At 45.9% G+C, this 23,639-nt stretch overlaps 1 protein-coding gene and 1 long non-coding RNA gene across 5 annotated transcripts in view; both read right to left on the bottom strand.

Moving 5' to 3' along the window:
* Window positions 1-23,639, bottom strand: part of TBL1XR1 (TBL1X/Y related 1) — a 185,202-nt gene that overhangs the window by 25,885 nt on the left and 135,678 nt on the right. For 3 of the 4 annotated variants that reach the window (XM_082224333.1, XM_082224334.1, XM_082224335.1), the window contains exons 3-5: window positions 13,266-13,368; window positions 3,561-3,706; window positions 70-289 (exon numbers count right to left, since the gene is read on the bottom strand). In XM_082224333.1, the coding sequence (XP_082080459.1) occupies window positions 70-289; window positions 3,561-3,706; window positions 13,266-13,323 (424 nt within the window). In that variant the 5' untranslated portion in view covers window positions 13,324-13,368. The remainder of the gene's footprint in view (window positions 1-69; window positions 290-3,560; window positions 3,707-13,265; window positions 13,369-23,639) is intronic. The other variant, XM_082224336.1, reaches the window with a different exon arrangement.
* The window catches only part of LOC309533346, a 510,607-nt gene that overhangs the window by 458,211 nt on the left and 28,757 nt on the right, over window positions 1-23,639 (bottom strand). The gene's annotated exons all lie outside the window — the stretch shown is intronic.

The raw sequence follows: 23,639 nt of genomic DNA, 5'->3' as shown, positions 1-23,639 counted from the left end.
TGCGTGAAATTCGGAACTTGACGGCAAGAGCACAGCCACCTAATCCTTCTTGCATGCCGGCTTACTTACTTGCTAGAGTGTGGGCTCCATTTTCCTCGCCGTTCGCAGTGTTTTCGCCATTCTTCGCAGACCCCTGCTGGTTTGTTGGAGCCGCCGCCGCAGCGGCCGCCGCCTGTTGCTGGGCGAGTTTGTCCCTGTAGGCCTGCTGTCTTGTCTGCACCACATCGGGCATCACGGCGTCTATCAGCGAGAGAGACTCTATCGGCCTACCATCGAACAAAGTACCATCCTGATTTGGAGGTTGAGGATCAGAGAGAGAGAGAGAGAGAGAGAGAGAGAGAGAGAGAGAGAGTGTTTAAATTGCAGGTCAAATTTTTCATCGATAATCTCTCAGGGCAGAAGCGTAAACAAACCTGTCCTGACGATGTTGATTTTTGACCACTGCACAGAGTACTTTGCAAAGTGTTTTTAAAGCAAGAGCGAACTCAGGATCAGTGGGTTTTTTTTAAAAAAAAACTCTAGGGGCCCTCTAAAAAGGCATCGCAGGGCGAGGACAGAATGGGTATGCGGGGCCAATTGTCCTGTGAAGTTACTGAATAATATCTGTCTGTAAACAAAGGAAGATGCCTTGCAAAGAGTCAGTCCACTGCTCTGTCTCCAACAACGTCTGAGGGGAGACCCCGCCCTTGACCTTGGGGGTTGCCCAATAGCAGAATCGGTGGCAAAAGCCCCCCTGGGCTACTTTCATTTCACCCAGGCTGCCCCCTAAAGTTGATGCGCACTGCCATTCAGATGGTGTGCATGGATCGCATCTTGTAATTGACTATGCGGGGTGACTATGTCCCCACCCCCAATATTTTATTCAAGTTGGCACCCTTTGGTTGTTGGCACCCGTCTGTCTCAAGAGATCATGGAGTGCACCTCTGGGGATGAAGCCAAATCGCTCCGTTAACAGAAACCTGGGGCGCAAGCCTGGGCAGCGTGTATGGAGGTCCTGGGCAGCCTATAGGGCAAGACCCCAATCGTGGCCTTGGGGCCCAAAGGAAAGTGGAGCGATACGTCTGGCACCAGCTGGGCTGCAGAAGTTGCTGGACAGAGGCATACATGGCACCAGTCAACTGTCTTAGGGACTGCACTGTGGATCTGTGCAGGGGTTTAGCCTTTTCTTCTCAAGGCGGATATCTTCTCCTAGATGAGCTACCTTCCCAGGTTGACGAGCCCCCTATACAGTGGTACCTCGGGTTACATACGCTTCAGGTTACACACTCCACTAACCCAGAAATATTACCCCAGGTTGAGAACTTTGCTTCAGGATAAGAACAGAAATCGGGCTCCGGCAGCGCGGCGGCAGCAGGAAGCCCCATTAGCTAAAGTGGTGCTTCAGGTTAAGAACAGTTTCAGGTTAAGTACGGACTTCCAGAACAAATTAAGTACCGTATTTTTCGCTCTATAACACGCACCCAACCATAACACGCACATAGTTTTTAGAGGAGGAAAATCCGTAGGCATGCCACCCGTAGGCATTCCCTCCATAACACGCACAGACATTTCCCCTTACTTTTTTAGGAGGAAAAAAGTGAGTGTTATGGTGCAAAAAATACGGTACTTAACCCGAGGTACCACTGTATACAAACAATAATATGAGCCCATGCCCAGTGGATGGCCCTGGAATTCCAGGTCTTAGGAGAAAAGAAACTATTCCGACCACAAGACCGGAGAGCTTTTTCAGGCAGATTCCCTATCATTGGGAATCGGGTTGTCATGCCAGTCAGATTTACAGCCTAGTGCTGCTGTTAGTGAACACTGGGTTGGCGCATTTGTACCCACTATTTGATCGTGGATGAGGGGTGCTAACTTGATCTGAGAACTGGGTGGAAGGACTGGGAGAGCGGGACCTGTCCCAGCTCAATTTGCCTTGCTTCTCAGCACATAAAAAATATCAGGACATATGTTTAAGGGCAATATAATAACGCATACATTTGCTTTTGTTAAGTACTGCCGGAAGGCAGGGGACACACCAAACTGAACTTGAAAGTATCTCCTCGAAAACTGCCTCCATAGACATGTCCTTTGGCTTGTTCTTAGAAGCTGGGTGGACGGGGCAACTCCAGGTGGCGGGCTGCTTCCCTCATTTATTCTCCGTTCTTCCCCTGGACTCGTGTCCTTCCCAGAGATTTTTTTTCACCGTGAGAGTGGTGAATGCTCTCTCTGTTCTCCAATTCAAAAGGAAAGGAGAGGGATATCAAAGGAAGGCGGAAATGGCCGCCGGGCCTCAACTGAAGTGTTGAAAAGGCTCTCCTTGTGCAAGGCCAAGGGACCACCTGAGTTACTAGGCAGAAATAAGGGGCTCTGGTAAAATACCTGCTTGGTAAGGAGGGGGAATGGCTGACGTGCACAACTTCAAGGTCTCAAAAGTAGAAACATCTTGAAGAAGGGAGAGGAGAGGAAATACTCTGAGTGGGGACTTCTTCAAAAAAAGTTTTATTTATGTATGGAAGGGTTAGTGAGGAAAATGGTGAGGTGTGTCGCTTTCCATTAGACAAGGACAAGAAGCTATTTTTGCAGAGGTGGGTGTGGCCAGAGACAAAAGAGGGTGGAGCCAGAGCAGTGGACATGATTATTACCTCTGTGCAGTGGTCTGCATTCCAGCCAAACGCAAAAACAGAGTTTCTACGCCCCTCCACCCAACCCGCCACCTCTCCATCATCTTTCCAGGCAAGCATGAGACATTAAGGGCAAATTCCAGCCACGCAAAAGCCCTCAAGGAGGGTGTGGGACAGGGCTGATGGAGGCTGTGGCCTGGGGAGTGTCTCTACGGCTGCCTTCAGGCCCCAGGCCTGAGGTTCTCCACACCTGTCTCTGGGATAATGCAGTGTGTGTGTGTGTGTGTGTGTGTGTGTGTGTCTCCAAAACAGAAACATCTTTGCAAAAGACTGGGCAAAATCACTAGGCCAAATGAGAGCAAATCAAAACCACAGTGTCCTTAAAAAAACAACACAATCAACTGGGTTCCCTCCCCAATTGTTCCACTGCCTCACTGGTGTTGTTTGAATGACCACAGCTGGTGGCGCTTGTGGAGAGACATCAACTTTGGCAGTGCTTTGGCCATGTGTGCACTGCGACAGGTAGTTCCGAGCTTTTGGCAACTGCATGCCATGCTTTTGCAGGTGAGGGTGCTTCTGTCTGCACGCTCTCTGAATTCCTTAGCCTTGCCCAGAATCTGGTCACATGTGACCTGTTCACATGAACATTGAAGGAACTTTAATATATGATCTCTGGAGGACCAGCAGTCTGATAAAAGAAAACACACACACACACGCAACATGGCAATGAATGACTGCCCTGATTGAGGCCTCCATAGAACTTTGTATTATTCCAACCTTCTTTGATAAGAAAAGGTCTGGTGAGCAGGACCTACAGAGGATCTAGCGTGACAGCAAACCATCTAAGCAGGACAGTCAAAGAGGAGAGAGCAACCCACTTCCCCAGGGTAATGAAACCCTCTGCAGATATATGAAAGCACTTGTCATCATCTATAGCCAACAAGAGACTTGCCTTACCTCATTAATACTGACTTCCGCCTCTACATACTGCAAGCCTTTCTGGATGATGGAAATCAAAGCAGCAGGGGGTACCAGGGCACCGTTGATGTTAGACTGGCTGATATGGCTCTCGATACCAAAGGTAAATGCTGAATGAGAGAACCCTAAAGACAAGGGGGAGGTTATAAGGATGTGCTCATACACACAAGAAGCCTTAGGCCAGTGATGGCCAAACTCTACCCTTCGGCTCTTTTGGGACTACAACTCCCATCATCCCTAGCTAACAGGACCAGTAGTCATGGATGATGGGAACTGTAGTCCGAAAACAGCTGGAGGGCCAAGTTTGGCCATCACTGTTTTAGGTTGTCAGGCTGTGGCCAGCAGGTCTGGCCTGGAGTGTCACACACTGGGGGGAAAAGAGCACAAATCAACTTTTCCTGAATGGCAGGATTCGTTCTCAAGGTTTATCTACCAAAGACCACAGCAGAGAATCTTACCTAGTCATGCTGCTTTGCCGTTACCCAGTGAATCAATTATTTCCTTTATAAACCTTGGTCAAGTCTATCAACCCCCAAAGCTCAGGTGAGGCATTGAAATTCATTTGTTTATTTCTCTTTCTCTCACCACCACCCCGGGCCGCATTTCCATTTATTCCTAAATTGCATAGGACAAGGGAGAATATATGCCTACAGAAGGGAGGATTAACTTCACGACAAAGCATTTTAATTGCATGAGCACACCAGCGCCAGGCGTGTGTTTCTTCTGCGTGCCGTTTCAAGGGCAGCATAATTATCGTTTTGCAAATAGGAAAATTAGGATTACTGGATGCTAACAGTGTTATTTATTTGCTTGCCCTGAAAAGGTAAATCCATTGTGAGGAAGTGATTCATCTTAAGCTGTTACGGTTTTCCACTCGTAGGTAATTAGAACCTCAGAAAGCTCCCCTTTTGGGACGTTATAAACAGTTGCTTTATAGCCGTTGGGATCCAAAATTTTGCACAGATACTGGAGAACAGAGAGAGAGAGAGTGATTTCACAGGTATTGCAGCAGTAAAGATAACAAGATAAAGACCCAGGAGGCAGAATGGGGCTATGCAAATTAAAGGGCGGGGCTATGCAAATAGGAAAAGTGTTCCCCCAGGCAGCAAGTTTACTCTGTTGAGGGGAAGGGGGAGAAAAAATTACAATTCGCTAGGCCAAAACGTGCTTTCCATCTTGGACTAGTGTTTGAAATTGCCAGACACATTTTCCACCTGGCTATCGGCCACTTGCAACCAAGTGAAGACGCCGGGGTGCCAAGATGGAGCCTGACGTCTCCACCACCTGGGGGGATCCTTGGATCTTGCCTGTTTCCACACACTAACAACACATCCTATCGAATTCTATCCGTTGTATTTTATCTTCATGAGATAAAAGGGCAGTACACAAATTGAAATCACCATCTGAACAAATTTCAGGAACCACAAAGTCATTCTGGAATATACGACTTTCGAGCCATCTTGGCCCCCAAATGGCAACTAGACATTCCATTTTGCTAGGTGTTATCAGTTTTGATATTGGTCAGATCAGCTAGTTAATACGAGTGCCGAGGCTCACCTGCCCTGCTTTGGATGTTCATGTGAGGCTATAAGAACAATCAGATCTGGGCTATATGCAAACAACCATTTCCCTGCACAAAAATCTGGTTCATTGGTCATAGGATCTGGATTTTGTGTGTGAAGGCCAAATTTGAATGCTATGGCTTTGCATAGGCTGCCAGCCCTGTCTGGGACACTGGCTGTTTCAAAGTTATAGATGCTCCAGAAAATGCCAGGGCAGTCACTCAGTGGCTTTCTTTTCATAGGGGTTCAAGACTGTCCCCCCTTCCCCTTATGTGCCCTGCCATGGGTGGCTTTCGATAGAAGTCCTTCGGTTTGATGATGATGAAAATAAATAAATAAATAAATAAATAAATAAATAAATACCCCGCCCATCTGGCTGGGCTTCACCAGCCACTCTGGGTGGCTTCCAAAAAAATATTAAAATACTGTAATACATCAAACATTAAAAGCTTCCCTAAACAGGGCTGCCTTCAGATGTCTTCTAAAAGTTTGGTAGTTATTTTTCTCTTTGACATCTGGTGGGAGGGCATTCTACAGGTCGGGGGCCACTACCGAGAAGGCCCTCTGCCTGGTTCCCTGTAACTTGGCTTCTCACAGCGAGGTAACCGCCAGAAGGCCCTCGATGCTGGACCTCAGTGTCCGGGCAGAACGATGGAGGTGGAGACACTCCTTCGGGTATACTGGACTGAGGCTGTTTAGGGCATTAATGGTCAGCACCAACACTTTGAATTGTGCTCAGAAACGTACTGGGAGCCAGTGTAGGTCTTTCAAGACCGGTGTTATATGGTCCCAGCAGCAGCTACCAGTCACCAGCCTGGCTGCCACATTCTGGATTAGTTGTAGTTTCCGGGTCACCTTCAAAGGTAGCTCCACATAGAGCGTATTGCAGTAGTCCAAGCGAGAGATAACTAGAGCATGCACCACTCTGGCAAGACAGTCTGCTGGCAGGTAGGGTCTCAGCCTGCGTACCAGATGGAGCAGATAAACATCTGCCTTGGACACAGAATTGACCTGCGCCTCCATGGACAGCTGTGAGTCCAGAATGACTTCCAGGCTGCACACCTTGGATTATTAAAGTGGATAAAAGAGAAGCTTTCCTCCTGCTCTCTCTTTCAAAGAAGCCAAACACTGGGAGATTCTGCACAGGCAAGATGGAAAAAATAAAAATGTGTGCAGAGAATGAAATTTGTGGAGGACAGGGCTGCCCTTGGTTAGTGGTCACTGCGGTTATGTTCTACTCCATTGTCTACACATCAGTTGCTGATGTCCAGTTTTCAGGCTTCCCATAGGAATCTCGTTGGCCGTTGCAAGAACAGAACTGCAGACCAGATGGGCTTCTAGGTCCAGCAAGCTCTTCTTTTGCTCCAAGAGATGTTGTTGCTGAAACTTTTCATAGAATTGTAGAGTTGCAATGGACCATTAGCATCACCTAGTCCATCCCCACCTCCCGCAATGCTGGAATCTTTTACGCAATGTGGGGCTTGAACCCACAACCCTCATGCTCTACCGGTTGAGCTGTCCCAGAGCTTGCGTTTCATTTGTTGCTGTTGTTTTAAAGTTACGAGTTTAAAGCCACTTGGAACAATTGGGGGAAAGCAATCTATACGTATTTTAATGAATTAAATTGGGGAGGGAATAAGCAAAAGAATCCAGAAAAGACAGTGAGCTGGGGTTCAGGAGTATGAGCATGAGTGTGGGGAAACCCAACGTCATCAAGCTAGTTCTGTTAGGTCCAATGATCTGTCCCACCAAGAACTTCCTAAAAAAATCAATGTGGAAAATGTAAATTTCCTTGCACATTTTCATATGTAGGTGCTACAAAACGCCAGCATTCTGAAGCTCAAAATTTCCAGAATTCCAAAATTTGGTGCATGTGAGTACCATGGACATATCTAGGTCAGTCCCCCAAGTAAGACAATGGGCAAACAAGCCTATAGCATTTGTATGTGAAACTTATCATTTCACTTTGAATTTGTGTACCGCCTTTGTTTATTATTCTACACAAGGCGGTTTACAAAATATACAAGAAAAGAAAAACACCTTACAATAATCGGATCCCAACACAAAAAGCCACAATAAAATGTAACTTTAAAATTGATTAAAGGTAAAGGGACCCCTGACCATTAGGTCCAGTCATGACCAACTCTGGGGTTGCGGTGCTCATCTCACTTTATTGGCCGAGGGAGCCGGCGTGCAGCTTCCGGGTCATGTGGCCAGCATGGCTAAGCCTCTTCTGGCAAACCAGAGCAGCGCACAGAAACGCTGTTTACCTTCCCGCCGGAGCGGTACCTATTTATCTACGTGCACTTTGACGTGCTTTTGAACTGCTAGGTTGGCAGGAGCAGGGACCGAGCAACGGGAGCTCACCCCGTCGCGGGGATTCGAACCGCCGATCTTCTGATCGGCAAGTCCTAGGCTCTATGGTTTAACCCACAGCGCCACCCGCGTCCCGCTTAAAATGGATTGACTTCTATCAAATAAAGTAATATTCAATAATCTAATAGAACAGAACAGTACACGATAAAATTAACTCTCAAAACAGCAGCAAATAATAATTAAACAGAATTTCACTCTTAACAATTACAATAATTATCGTCAATGCAGCGAGCATCAATTTTATGGATCATGGTTGTTGTTGTTTTAAAAAAAATCTGGGCCTGAGAGGAACGACTTGTTAAGGCTCACCAAAAAGACAACTTTCTCAAAATTAAACAAGACTACAAGGGAGCAAGGCAGGACAGTGTAAAGGAGAGAAGGGGTGCAGATTAGACCACAGGTACACTGCTTTCAGTTGCCTTGGCACGCACTGAGTAACTAAAACAGGTATTATAAGCAGGACCTAAACATTACTAAAGGTTCTGTGGGTAGCTAGGCTTTAAAAATCGCACACCACTGAGTTCAGCTGCCAGGCGCCGGCTTTCTGCCATCCCTGGAAATAATGTGTGTATTCATCTCATTCCTGGACGCCGCACTCGCTAGCACTAATGAGCCACTGTTGAGCTGGCACTGCTGTGATTTATCATGGAGACACCCCACGCAGCATTTTCATGGTCGCAGAGCCAGGGTCGCAGCTCTCTGAAAAAACCGCTTCCCTTTCCAAACACTTCCCCCGTGAAGGCAACCCTCTCTTGAAGGCGGTCCAATCAGACGAGGAGGGCTTTGGAGCGAGCTTTTTTGGGGAACTTAATTTACTCCCGCTTTGGGCTAACGTGCAAACAATAGAGGGAATGAATACATTTTCCAGTTTGGGCTGAATTAAGCAGAATGCTACGGCTACTGCAGGAAAAACTGAAGAGTGGGGTTTTTCGAAGATAAACATTGCATCCTACTGAGCAATTCATCCACATGAAGTGAGAGATTAGAAGTCACCAGAGTCCCAGTTAGGACTCTGAGGGGCTGGTACCTCAGGTTAGACCAGGAGATGTGATCTCCAGCTCACATCCTGTGGGGACAGCATCTCAAGCTGAAAACCCCAGTACTGGTAGCAACCATTTTAGGTGTGTCCAACTGACGTGTGATCACCAACATGCAGGTCCTTTTGGATCCGGAAAAGAGTGGGACAGACATGAACGTTCATTAAGACCTTCTTTGGAGGCCTCGGCCCAGTATACCTGAAGGAGCGTCTCCACCCTCATCGTTCTGCCCGGACACTGAGGTCCAGCTTCAAGGGCCTTCTGGTGGTTCCCTCACTGCGAGAAGTGAGGTTACAGGGAACCAGGCAGAGGGCCTTGTTAGTGGTGGCGCCCGCCCTGTGGAACACCCTCTCATCAGATGTCAAGGAAATAAACAACTATCTGACTTTTATAAGACATCTGAAGGCAACCCTGTTTAGGAAAGTTTTTAATGTTTCATCGTGTTTTTAATATTCTGTTGGAAGCCACCCAGAGTAGCTGAGGAAACCCAGCAAGATGGGTGGGGTATAAGTAATAAATTATTATTACTATTACTATTACTATTACTATTCCCTTGTTCTCCGATCTGGTGGAACACTCTGTCACAAGAGACCAGGGCCCTGCGGGACTTGACATCCTTCCGCAGGGCCTGCAAGACAGAGCTGTTCCACCAGGCCTTTGGCCAGGGCACAGCCTGACTCCCTCCCTCGGCAATCTTCGCAGAGCTCTGGCCCAATGGTTGCTAGTGGCTTGAATTAATTAATTTTTATAATGAATGATTTTAGAATGTTGTTTATGTTGTACCTTTGTACTGTTTTATTGTTGTTAGCCGCCCTGAGCCCGGCTTCGGCTGGGGAGGGCGGGATATAAATAAAATTTATTATTATTTTATTATTATTGTTCTGCTGCTATTGAAGGAGGAACTCAGGAAACTGGCTTATATAGAATCAGACCATTGCTCCATCTGGCTCAGTTTTGTCTACATTGACTAGCAGCCGCTCTCCGGGGCTTCAGGCAGCGGTGTCTCTCAGCCCTACCAGCAGATTTCAGGGATTAAACCTAGGACTTTCTGTAGGCAAAGCAAATGAGAGGTGTGTGGGTTACCAGAAACAGGACATCCTCTGTGGTGGCCCCTTCCCGCTCTCCACAAAGAGGATAGCTTGGCAGCAAATCTGTTGTACTTTGATTGCCAGGAGGAGGGAAATGGGTGGGTGGGGGGTTGCTTTGTGGCCTTTTGGATTTCTTTTGTTTTGATTTGGATTAACTACAGGTCCCTTCCAATAATAGTAATAATAATAGTTTTATTATTTATACCCCACCCATTTGGCTGACCTGCCCCAGCCACTCTGGGTGGCTTCCAACACATATTAAAACGTAATACGGTAGAATGAAGAGCCTTGAACCACTAGGAATCTATGTAACTGCTGCAAAACCCACAGAATTATTATCACGCTTACATACCACTCTCACGCCAGAAATGAGCTGGGTTGACCACATCTCAGTTTAAAAAGAAAATAAAAATTTAAAGGGAATGTTCTACTCTGCTTTTGCTAGGTTTTTGCTCCTTTGGATGTGGAGATGGTTCCAACAACATGTGAGCCATGCTAGCGATATCTCAGCAATTCTAAAAGGTAAAGGTAAAGGGACCCCTGACCATTAGGTCCAGTCGTGACCGACTCTGGGGTTGCGCGCTCATCTCGCTCTATAGGCCGAGGGAGCTTGCGTTTGCCCACAGACAGCTTCTGGGTCATGTGGCCAGCATGACTAAGCCACTTCTGGTGAACCAGAGCAGAGCACGTAAATGCTGTTTACCTTCCTGCCAAATTTATCTACTTGCACTTTGACGTGCTTTCGAACTGCTAGGTTGGCAGGAGCTGGGACCGAGCAATGGGAGCTCACCCCGTCACGGGGTTTCGAACCGCCGACCTTCCGATCGGCAAGTCCTAGGCTCTGTGGTTTAGACCACAGTGCCACCCGCGTCCCCTAGCAATTCTAAAAGTGGCCGAATAAACTTCCCAACCACTTCTTGTAAGACCGAAGTCCCCACTGAAGCTCTAGGTCTCTCCATTAAAATTGCTCAGTTTGTCTGATTCACACTAGTCTAGTCAATCTATAGTTTAACCTCAAACTTTTTTTTGCAAAAATAGCAGACAATTCACCAAAATGCTCAGGAGGGTGAGCTCTTATCAGGTACAAAGAACCCCTTCCCCAAGGAATATTCCCCATACCCCACCTTTTATAGTGTTCCCTGTGGTTTTCCATTATTTTCTATATACAACTCAGTATCTTCTGAAGAGACAAAAAATGAATCCAACACCGTGTGAAAGAGTACGCAGAAAGTTTCGATTTTACATACAACATGCAATTCAAGATGCACACTGGGCCAAAATAAGTTGAAGTTTTGTTTGAAAATTGGAAAAGAATCAACACCAGAGCATGCATATTTTTCCACACTTATTTTTTTTTAGGTAAGTCTTAACAAAACTTCCAGTGCATGCTTTTTTAAAAGTCTATTTTGATGTACAAAACATGATCCTAGTCAGAAAGAACTGGCATTCTGTGTGCTACAATCCAGGTGAGCAATCTCCTTTCTGTGTAGCTTAATAATAATAATAATAATAATAATAATAATAATAATAATAATACAGTGGTGCCTCACAAGACGAAAAGAATCCGTTCCGCGAGTCTCTTCGTCTTGCGGTTTTTTCATCTTGCGAAGCAAGCCCATTAGCGGCTTAGCGGATTAGCGCTATTAGCGGCTTAGCGGATCAGCTGATAAGCGGCTTAGCGGCTTAGCGGATCAGCTGTAAAGCGGCTTAGCGGCTCAGCTGTAAAGCGGCTTAGCGGCTCAGCTGATAAGCGGCTTAGCGGATCAGCTGTTAAGCGGCTTAGCGGCTTAGGATCAGCTGATAAGCGGCTTAGCGGCTTGGGAAAAAGGGGGGGGAACCGCAGGAACTCGCAAGACATTTTCGTCTTGCGAAGCAAGCCCATAGGAAATTCGTTTTGCGAAGCACCTCCAAAACGGAAACCCCTTTCGTCTAGCGGGTTTTCCATCTTGCGAGGCATTCGTCTTGCGGGGCACCACTGTAATAATAACTTATTATTTATACCCCGTCCATCTCGCTAGGTTTCCTTATTACTCCTCTCCCTGTAATATACCACTTCCATAAGAAAAACCATTCGTGACGGCAATTTCCACTTGGGGTACCATATGCTGCTTTTGCATTAAAGTTGAGCACATTTCTGAGCCAGACTGGGCAGAATTGACAGGTTACGGAATCCAGCTTTTCAGAGCACAAAATCCATCCCGCAGACAAAAAACGATTAGAACTGAAAAATTGGAGGTAAAATAATAATAATCAAGAACGCCTTTGAAAACAAATACACCTTCAATCCTGGCAGAATGAAGTTGGTGAAGGTACTAGGCAGGACTCTCTGGGAAGCTTATTCCAAAGAGCAGGGGCTACTACCAAAAAGGCCTCTGCCCTGGAAATTATTTCTCTTGAAACTGGTCAATGCATCTCACAGCTGGTTTTGGAATAATAATCTTCTTGAGCATTCTGTATTAAGCCAATGTACTAAATTACGAGGGGTAGTCAAAAACTCACTGAAAAACACTGGTGCTTTTCAACAAGTACAGTGGTACCTTGGTTTGCATATGTCTTGGTTTGCATACATTTTGGATTACAAACACGTCAAACCCGGAAGTGCATGTCCCGGTTTGCAACCTTTTTTAGGATTACAACCCATTTTTTGGATTACAAACAAAAGTTTTTTGGAGGCCCCATTGGCGAAAGCGCGCCTTGGGTTACAACCTGTTGTGGTTTACAAACGGGCCTCCAGAACGGATTATGGTACCACTGTACACAAAGCAGGGAGAAAAGGAATACTGGAAGTTCAGCTCTAGGAAGAACAATATTTAGCATCCCTATAGCAGTCCGGATTAATAAATAATGCTTTACCTATAGATATTTATTATATATTTAAAGCACCCTTCAACTCAAAGGGTTGCCTGCAACATCTAAAATGAAATGCAATGTTTCACCATAAAACATTAAAAGCGACATAAAACATTAAAAGTATTAAAACGTGTCCCAAAACCATCGCTAGACATGAATCAGCAAGTCATTCAACAGGAAACACAACACCTCCATTGCCTAGAGCAGTGTTTCCCAAACTTGGGTCACCAGGTGTTTTTCGGACTACAATTCCCATCATCCCTAGCTGGCAGGACCAGTGATCAGGGATGATGGGAACTGTAGTCCCAAAAAAGCTGGAGATCCAAGTTTGAGAAGCACTGGCCTGGAGGAACAAAAAAGTCTCCAGCTGACATTTGTATCTCCCCCAAGAGTTAATTCTACAACCAGGGTGTCACTGCAGATCAGACTCTGCTCTACACCCTCGCTAAATAAATAGCCGTCGTCGACAAGACCACCGGCAGAGCTTCACTTGCAGATCTTAAGGCGTAAGTTGGCAAAAATTGGGATAATATGGACTTGTAATAATCCTTATATGTAACCATGTTAAAGTAGGCCATTGTCACCGTCCCCAGATCAGACAATTTGAAAGCAGATGGGAGTTTGGGTAAGAGAAATTGCCTTGGTGAGTCATACTCTAGTCTTTCAGCCACTATGCATGTAACATAATACAGATCCTGAAGGATGTCTGAATATTTGTTAAATGCTGCCCCCAAAATGGATCCCTGAAAGAATTATTAGCAAAATACTCACCGGACTCTTGCAAGTATCTATATACGAGGAAGTTAACCTCATCACTGCTTATACTCATCTTTATGCCCGCTTAAACCATGAGGTCACAACGAAGGATATAACCCTGGACAAAGCAAAACACAGCAGGTTAAGAATCTGAAGGTGAACATTACTGCTCTTTGTCTCTAGCAACATATACATAAATAATAACTTAATGGCACATTAACTTGCACTTTTACAGGTGCCACACACAATGTTCATTCTGCTTTTACAAGAAGTCTCTCCTTTAGTGTGGCAGCACCTATACTGTGGAACTCCCTGCCTCTTGAAATTAGGCAGCCACCTATTATTTTAGACACCAGCTGAAAATGTTTCTCTCCCAGGAAGCCTATCCAGACACATGGATTAGTTATATTTCCTTCAAATGTTATATTGATTTATCCCTTTGTTTTTAATGATGATTTTATGCGTTTTTAAAATGAGTGCGCATTTCAGTCACTTTTTTATATATCATTATCGACTTGTACTATGCTTGGAGAATTTTCCAACTGAACAAGCGGTTTATAAAGGTTCTAAATAAAGAAATAAATGCAGAGCCTGCCGTTGCAAAAGTAACTTAAAGTTGTAACTGCAAGCAATGTCTTCTGGGTAAGGCAAGGCAGCAGATGGGGAAAATCCAGGTAGCATTTATACATGGAGAAATTATGCCATCTACGCTCCTCGTCTGATTCCTCCATCCAGATACTACAAGTATAAATGTTCGAGGTAAGGCCCATGGTAAGGCCCATGGGAGCGGGTTGCACTGTGGTCTGAACCACAGAGCCTAGGGCTTGCCGATCAGAAGGTCGGTGGTTTGAATCCCTGCGACGGGGTGAGCTCCCATTGCTCGGTCCCTGCTCCTGCCACCCTAGCAGTTCAAAAGCACACCAGTGCAAGTAGATAAATAGGTACCGCTCTGGTGGGAAGGTAAACAGCGTTTCCGTGTGCTGCTCTGGTTCGCCAGAAGCGGCTTAGTCATGCTGGCCACATGACCCGGAAGCTGTCTGTGGACAAACGCCGGCTCCCTCGGCCTATAGAGCAAGATGAGTGCCGCAACCCCAGAGTCATCCGCGACTGGACCTAATGGTCAGGGGTACCTTTACCTAAGGCCCATGGAAGCAGTTTCTACACCACAAGGGTAAAGGACGATATTTGGGGAGCATCAAGGATATTTTCACTTGCACTGCACATTACTAGAATTTGAGTGATTCGCCACTCAGGCTGTTGTCACAATATTTTTTTAAAACGGCGTTATCGTTCACCTATATATATTGCAAAGGTTGGATCAAAGTGTTCTCTTCCAATACCGATCAAGGAAAACAGGGGTAGAATAATAATAATAATAATAATAAACCTGGCAGGCATCCAAGCTGACGAGAGGTTTCCTATCCAATGGACAAAAGGTGGCAGTGTAACATAAAAAATGAAAATAATTAATGGTGAATGGAGGATTTTAAAAAAGGCAAGGCTGTGAAATGAATGGGCAATTTTCCCAAGGAGGACATCACAGTACAAACTGCCTATACCTGCCTGATCTATGTGTGCAGATTTAGAATGTTTCAGTGGGCTTCCAAAATAAATATTCCGCCTTCTCTCCAAGGTGATCCTTTTGTCTTTTAAATAAGGGAAGCGATAAGTTTAGATATAAACCCAACCGCTTAGCACAAGGACCTCTCCCCAGCACACCCTCCAGCCTGCGGTATAACTTTAGAGAGAGGTTTTTCTCCACGCTGTTGCAAGAGGCTGGGACTCCGGTCTTCCCAAAGAACAAGAGAAGCAGCTCAAAGTATATTTTACATCTCTCTTCAGAGACCAGGCCTTCTCTTCTGGGTGGGTGCTATGGAAAAAGCCATTATCTCTTAAAAGAGATACTAACTTTTTCTATAATATTTTCCACGGTGCCTGGGCGGCTATTGCAATGAACACATTCTCTCCCAATCTTCAAAGTACGACAAACACATGGCCTGGCTAAATTTACTCATGAGTAGACAAATACACTTGCTGGTTTTAAGGGGCCGCAAATATCCTAAGCAGCAACAGGCGGAGGTCAATAGGATGAAGAACACACACAAGTTAAAGCTCTGGTGTGTACACATGATGTGCAATTTTCAAATGAGAAAATATTACATCAATGCAATCACTCTTAAGCTCTGCTCCTTTGTCGTCATCCCCCACCCTCACACGATCCCAACATTCTGGACCTTTGCAGCAATGTACACTCTTCACATGATCTGGAGCCCAGTTTCGTAAAATGGGGGGGAAAGCTGCCTGCAGACTAAAGTTGCAATATTACTACTATTACTACTACAGTGGTACCTTGGGTTACAGACGCTTCGGGTTACAGAAGCTTCAGGTTACAGACTCTGCTAACCCAGAAATAGTACCTCAGGTTAAGAACTTTGCTTCAGGGTGAGAACAGAAACCGCGCGGTAGAAGCGGGAGGCCCTATTAGCTAAAGTGGTACCTCAGGTTAAGAACAGTTTCAGGTTAAGAATGGACCTCCAGAATGGATTAAGTTCTTAACCCGAGGTACCACTGTACTACTAGTACCTACTGAATTTGTGTAGTGCCCTACATCCATAGATCTCAGGGCGGTTCACAACTTAAAAAACCACAAACTACGTAATAAAAATAAGAACAAAACATAAATCTTCCCTGTTGCGGTCCTGGGCTGTTTAAGGCTTTATAGGTCCAAACCAGTACAGTGGTGCCTCGCAAGACGAAAAGAATCCGTTCTGTGATTCTCTTCATCTAGCGGTTTTTTCGTCTTGCGAAGCAAGCCCATTGAAGGATTAGCGGATTAGCGCTATTAGCGGCTTATCGCGGCTTATCTGCTGATCGGATCAGCTGATAAGCGGCTTAGAAAAAGGGGGGAGAGGGGAAAGAACCAGCAGGAACTCGCAAGACATTGTCGTCTTGCGAAGCAAGCCCATAGGAAATTCGTTTTGCGAAGCATCTCCAAAATGGAAAACTCTTTCGTCTAGTGAGTTTTCTGTCTTGCGAGGCATTCGTCTTGTGGGGCACCACTGTACTTCGAATTGGGCCCGGAAATGAATTGACAGCTGGTGCAGTTGGAACAGATCTTTGTGTGATAAGGTCTGAAAAGGAGTTCCTCCCATAGTTGGTTAGCCTGATAAGCCGTGGTTCTTCCTTCAGAGAGGTTTCTAAGCACATTCAGTAGATATTTCCCCCTTTGGGGGGTTTGGCCCTTAATTCATTCTGGACCTGCATTAACAACCCTAAAACGTGACCCGCACAAGCTGAAAAGCATCTGTGGCAAATTATTACAACTCCCGTTCCATTAAAAGCCATCGTGATACAGCCCATCTCTTAGAAAGGAAAGCAAAAGTAACACGATATACGGTAATTTTGACAATGTTCTCAGGAAGTTGCGGGTCATAGCTTATTCGACAGTGAATTTCCCAGAGGTGCAGAACTGAAGTGAGCTGTGGTTTGGATGATGAGGAAAGAGAAGATTATTTGTTTGGAAAATGCACCCTTCTCAGGCCTCTCCAGCCTTTGTTTACCCTCCATTAGCCTCAGCCAGCACATGCTGATGGGAACTGTCATCCAAAACGTCTGCAGGAAGCCATCTTGGTGGAGGCTGAGCTACAGCAAAGAACCCCTCTTCTCCTAATTAACGGGGCACCGATTTTACCATCTGCTTGTACTTAATGGCTGTGGGGCCTAACTTTGGCTGGAAATGCTCCTCTCCCCACACACCAACAGATTTTGTTGGTACAACTCAGATTCTGTTGACGTCAGGCTGAACCTGTGGCCCTCCAAATGTTATTGGACTCCAACTCCCATCGGCCCCAGTCAGCACAGCCAAGGGGTGGGGGATTACTGGAATACGGTATCATCTGAAAGGCCACAGGTCCTGACCCCTGGCGGAAAGGGAAGCTGGGGCTTGGCTGGGCGATGCTCAAGTTTTGGGACCAGTTGCTGTATGAAGACTGGCCGACTGCACTTCGTATGTTCAACACAATACAGCGTTGCATTGGAATTACAGCGAGGAACAACCCAATCACAATGAGTGTTTCTACACATTTCCTTCCCCAATTTTTCCTTCATAACAACCTGGGGTAGGGGTGGGATTTAGGCTGGGAGATAGTGATCGGCCAGTAAATCATCCATTAAGCATCATGTGGCTGAGTGGGGAATGGTCCAAGTCTATCGCTTATACGCCCATCCTGGCTGTCAATGGGCGAGGGCCACACAGCAGCAGCTCTAGCTGGGCGAGCCAAATTGCTCCAGAATGATAAACAGTTACTTCAGATTTCCATCCCCGGTGCCAAGTTTCAAGTCCTGCGTAGCTTTTATGGCCAAATTATAAATATCTAATACCCAACAGAGGAACGTAACCCCCCAAAATGCTGACATAATGCATCACAGCGACCGTGAAGTGCATCAAGTGTTGACAATGACCTTCTTCACATCTTAAGGATGAGAAAGTTATGGCTGGGAAGTCTTTTGCAACACATGGCAGAGCTGGATTTTGTGAGAGTTGTCAGCTTTTTTCCCTTCAAAAAAACGATCCGCTCAGAGCAAAACAGTGCAATGGGTTAGTGGTGGAGAATCTCCCCACCCCACCCCCCATTGCCATGGGAAATAGGGTCTATTTTAAAGCTGCAACTACAGATGTCGTGGCGACGTTGAGTAGTATGTTACTCAGTGTGTGCATGTTTTCTCAGAGGGTAAAGGTAAAGGGGCCCCTGACCATTAGGTCCAGTCATGACCGACTCTGGGGTTGCGGCGCTCATCTCGCTTTATTGGCCGAGGGAGCCGGCGTGCAGCTTCCGGGTCATGTGGCCAGCATGACTAAGCCGCTTCTGGTGAACCAGAGCAGTGCACAGAAACACCGTTTACCTTCCCGCCAGAGCGGTACCTATTTATCTACTTGCACTTTGAAGTGCTTTTGAACTGCTAGGTTGGCAGGAGCAGGGACCGAACAACGGGAGCTCACCCCGTCACGGGGATTTGAACTGCCGACCTTCTGATCAGCAAGTCCTAGGCTCTGTGGTTTAACCCACAGCGCCACCCGTGTCCTGTCCTCAGGGGGAGGATTATTCAAATTTAATTGTGGGAGGCTCAAGTTCGAAATGCTTGCTGAAGCTTTCTAGGTGATGCAAGCTGTGTCTTTAAGCTTATTTTATCACTTTGTGATAAAGAAGGAGGAAGGAAGGAAGGAAGGAAGGAAGGAAGGAAGGAAGGAAGGAAGGAAGGAAGGAAAACTGAGACACGTGCTGGTCTTCTGGGTTCAAAAATCAATTCTTCCATGTGCCTACCTGACTTCTTCCAAATTGCTTTGCCTTTAGGTTAGATTTCTGCAATGCATTATATATGGCGCTGCCTTTGAAGATGGTTCAGAAACTGCAGGTGGTACAGAATTCAGCAGCCACCCTGTTCAATGAGCAAGCGACAATAATCCTTGCCCGCTGGCTGCCAATTAGCTTCCAGTCCCAATTCAAAGTTCTGGTTTTGACCTATAAAGCCTTAAATGCCCCAGGACTGCAGTACCCCAAGGGCCGCCTCCGATCATATGAACCAACCTGGACCCTGCGATCGTCATCTGAGGCTCTTCTTCGTGGCCCTCTCCACGAGAAGTCCAGAGGGTGGCAGCAAAAGAAAGGGCCTTTTCCGCAGTGGCTCCCTGTTTGTGGAATGCTCTCCCCAGGGAGGCCTTCCCGGTGCCTTCATTGCGTATCTTTAGGTGGCAGGCAAAAATGTTTCTCTTCAATGCGTCATTCGGCTGATCAACACTGGCTTTTTAGACGTGCTTGTGGGAGGGTGTGTGTGTTATTGTTATGTTTTTATTACAGTGGATGCTCGGCTTGTGAACGTGATCCATGCGGGATGCACGTTCGCAACCCGCAGCGTTCGTAACCCGCAGCAGCGCGTCTGCGCACACGCGGGTTATGATTCAGCACCTCTGCGCATGCGCAAAGTGCAATTTAGCATTCCGGTACTTCTGGGTTTCGGCGGTCTGTAACCCAAAAAAAAAAAAAACGCCACCTGAAGCATCTGTAACCCAAGGTATGACTTGTATCCATGTCGTATTCTCATTTGTATTTTTCTGCCGTGAACTGCCCTGAAATCTTTGGATGAAGGGCAGTATACAGATTTAATTAATTAATTAATAATCCCCCCCCCAAATGGAGAGACTTTTTGGAGGGTGGGGAATCAGGGACTGCTAGAAAGGTGAGCCAAAGCCAGCTGGAAATGGATAATCTGGCACTCACCTACCTCTTCAGCTACAGCCCATGGCCAAATTTCCCATGCACGCTCCCCTCACACCACGGACGTTTCAACAGCAATTTATTCGGTGACAGGATCAAGGCCTTTTTCTGATTTATCCGTGAAGCATTATTATAAATTACGCCAAGTTTATGCAGAAGGATAACTTCCAATGAGCCTCCCCTTAAGTTTCAATAAACTGCCCTAGCGTAACTCAAAGGAGAAATGAAGCTGGGTGGAATCATCCATCTAAAAGTCATTAAGGAAGCAAATTTGTATAATGAATAGGTGGTTCATACATTTTAAATGCATTACATCTTTTATCGGGATGTATTTATTAGGTATCAATTTGAATTAGGACTGACATCAAACCCCCCCACTTCCTCCTAAGTTCTTAAATATTGCCTCCTGCTAGATGTTATTGATCGACTCCTCCGAAGTGTTGCATTCGGGCTTTCAAATATTTCGTGGGTGTGGAACAAATGAGCTTTGCGAGGTGCTTTTCTAAGCTTTGAGAGAAGCTGCTAGCGGAAAGCTTGCACTTTTGATTTCTAAGGAGAGGGTATTTATAGCCTTGGTGCACCGCGATACTTAAACCTCTGTCCGGGAATGCCTTTTTAACCAAGAAGTGTTTTCACAAATTCTGTAGATTAGGAAGAATCGAAAGCAAAAGCTGTAGCTCAGTCTTGGTTGAGCTGGACTGCCTCAGTCGATACCATTTCTTCTAGCTTCTCATTCTAGGATCTTGGGGAATCTGTGGCTCTCCAGATGTGCCTGGACACCAAAACCCATCAGCCCCCACCAACATGGTCAACAGTCAGGGATGATGGGACTTGCTGTCCATCAACTTCCTGGTGGCCATTGGTTCCCCATCTCTGCCTTAGCCAATGCCTTTTCAACAACATATTAAACAGAAAGCCTTCGGTCCAGTATACCTGAAGGCACGTCTCCACCCCCATCGTTCTGCCTGGACTCTGAGGTCCAGCGCCGAGGGCCTTCTGGCGGTTCCCTCACTGCGAGAAGCGAAGTTACAGGGAACTAGGCAGAGGGCCTTCTTGGTAGTGGCGCCCGCCCTGTGAAACACTCTCCCACCAAATGTCAAAGGAAAAAACAACTACCAGAAGACATCTCAAGGCAGCCCTGTTTAGGGAAGCTTTTAATATCTGAAGGACTATTGTATTTTAATATTTTGTTGGAAGCCACCCAGAGTGGCTGGGGAAACTGAGCCAGATGGGCGGAGAATAAATAATAAATTGTTGTTGTTGTTATTATTATTATTATTATTCCACCTTCCAGAAAGTAATGCACATGTGGATGTCAGCCGTTGTTATTTAGGCACTCACACAGGCAAAGGAATGTAAAATAAATGAATGCACGCTCCAAGATCTTTTATAATTGGGAATGATTCACCTTCGTTCTCATTTCGGGCAGGCAAACGAAGCATGAGTCGCTTTGGTAATGTCATTTGCTCTAATAGTTTGATATTCAAATCAATAAGGTTCCATTTTTTAAATTCTCTGTTCCGGTCAGTCCAGTTCTCTCGCTTCCACTTTTGTTTGTCTCTCCCCCCCCCAAAAAAAAAACCATCATTTTTTTACTCCTAGCAGCAGCCTGCTGCTGTTGTTTTACCCCAGGCACTCTCTTATCCCTGTTTAGCTTGAGCTGTGAAACTGTCTGCGCAGCCCTATGGGTGCTTATTTGGAAGGTCGGTGAGCTAAAGCCGCAATCCTATAGGCAATCCACTGACCCAGCAGTCCCTTTCCCCTACAAGCCTGCATTATTCTCAATATATATACTCTGCACCGGGTGCCTTGCCAGAAAATACACACAGTGTTTTGAAAACCAGAACCCAGAAAGCATGTGAGAAATTGTGCAAAGCAAGCAAATGGACTTATTTTTGCATGCTACTGAAGTGCATATATTTTGCTGCAAGGTGTGTGTGTGTGTGTGTGTGTGTGTGTGTGTTTGCATGCGCCCACATACAGCTCTGATCATACTCTTAAGCTTCTGTGACCTAATTTAAGGCAGCCAGCTCCAGCTCTCTGGCCCAATCTGAACAGAGGAAGCAAGTGATATGACACAGCCAGTTTGGAATTTTCTAAAGAAAGAAAATGACAGGGTGGTTTTTTGTTTTGTTTTGTTTTTGCTTGTTTATTTTTGCAAGAGCTGGGAGGAGGGAGAGCTTAGTTTAAGGGAAAGCAAATGCTAAAAATGATAACCACATCCTCGCTGGCTGGCCTGCAATGCTGGGCACAATGTTCCCATAAGCACGTCACATCACTCTTGAATTTCTAGCATAACAGGTGAAAATGCAGATAAGGTCTACTTTTCAAATATGCCTGGATCAAAGCATTATTTTGGCTACTGGACGAGCCTCTACCCACCAACTCCAAGCCCAGGAACAAGGGAAATACAAGTGAAATAGGAGAATTCTGTGTCCATGTTATCTAGACGGAAAACTGAACCACCTTCCAGTTCAGAACTGGATTGGAATCCTTTTTCGTAGCAACCTGCTGACATTTTGCGAGAGAATAAAATTCTGGCGACCAAGGAAAAGCGAAAGGGAATGAGATGTCGGGTTATTAGAACACTAGCCTCTTGTCTGTAAAGGCGGTGTGCAAGCTCTCTGGAAAGGATATGCCAAAGAAGGTGCTTTTGTGCAAAAGTATTTATAATTTATATTGGGACGCAGGTGGCGCTGTGGCCTAGGGCTTGCCGATCAGAAGGTTGGCGTTTAAAATCCCCGTGACGGGGTGAGCTCCCGTTGCTCGGTCCCAGCTCCTGCCAACCTAGCAGTTCGAAAGCACGTCAAAGAGCAAGTAGATAAATAGATACCACTGTGGCGGGAAGGTAAATGGCGTTTCCGTGCGCTGCTCTGGTTTGCCAGAAGCGGCTTAGTCATGCTGGCCACATGACCCAGAAGCTGTACGGCGGCTCCCTCGGCCAATAAAGCGAGATGAGCGCCGCAACCCCAGATTCGTCTGCGACTAGACCTAATGGTCAGGGGTACCTTTATTTATCATATTGGTACAGTGGAACCTCGGTTTTCAAACGTTATCCATTCCGGAAGACTGTTCAAGTTCCGAAAAACATTCGAAAACCGGAACATTTACTTCTGGGTTTCCAGTGTTCAGGAGCCAAAACGCTCCAAAACGGAGGCATTCGGGAACCGAGGTTTGACTGTACCACTAAAAAGGTGCTATCCAATTTACGCAAACTGCGTACAGGTAGTTTATTTGCAATGTAGCCCATTCTAGGACATTGTCACCAGCATAGTAATAAAAGGGTCCCGAAATTTCAGCTGCTTACGATTTGCAGTTTTCAAAACAGTGAGGTAGAAGAGATGAAAATAACACCTATATATTTCACATCTGGTTCAGATAGTACATGGGTAGCCAAGTCTAAAAGGCCCGGGACACAAATTTTCATGGCCCTCAGGCAGCTATGGTGCCTCAATTTCCAGAAGTATTGTATTTGGTGTTAACTCTGGAAGTGTGTACTCGATTCTGACCAAACTAAGCCTCCTAGAGCACAATATACATCAGGAGGATTAATTTGGTCTCTCTCTCACACACACGTCATAAGCTGAGTTCTTCCACACTATCTACCAACTGACTCCCCACCATATCTTCTATTTTTTATTTTGCCAACTAGAAATGCCAAGGATTGAGCCCACGACCTTATGCAGGTATAGCACCTGCTATACCATTAAACCACAGCCCCTCCCACTATGAATGATATTGAAATGAGAATGCATAAGTTCCGAGCATGCCGAAATTGAGGTGAAATGTGAAGGGTTCCACAGAGAGGGCAAGCGGGGAGACCTGGAGTTGACAACCGGAACTATCAGCGTGATATTGTTTAGTATTAGTAATCCAACAGTAATATAAATGGATTTCTGTGTTAGAATTAGAAAAAGAAAAAGAAATCAACCACCAAGCATATATGTGCTACTATGTGTCTACAGCACAGAATGAAAAACATACCCATCTCCTAGGCATCAACTAGGCGATATATCGATATACAGTCAAACCTCGGATCCCGAACGCCTTGCGACTCAAAAACGTTTGGCTCCTGAATGCCGCAAACCCGGAAGTGAGTGTTCTGGTTTGTGAAGTT

Source organism: Podarcis vaucheri (assembly GCF_965113315.1).
Source record: "Podarcis vaucheri genome assembly, chromosome: 5".
In the NCBI taxonomy this organism is placed as follows: domain Eukaryota; kingdom Metazoa; phylum Chordata; class Lepidosauria; order Squamata; family Lacertidae; genus Podarcis; species Podarcis vaucheri.
This window is presented reverse-complemented; position numbering and strand designations above follow the sequence as displayed.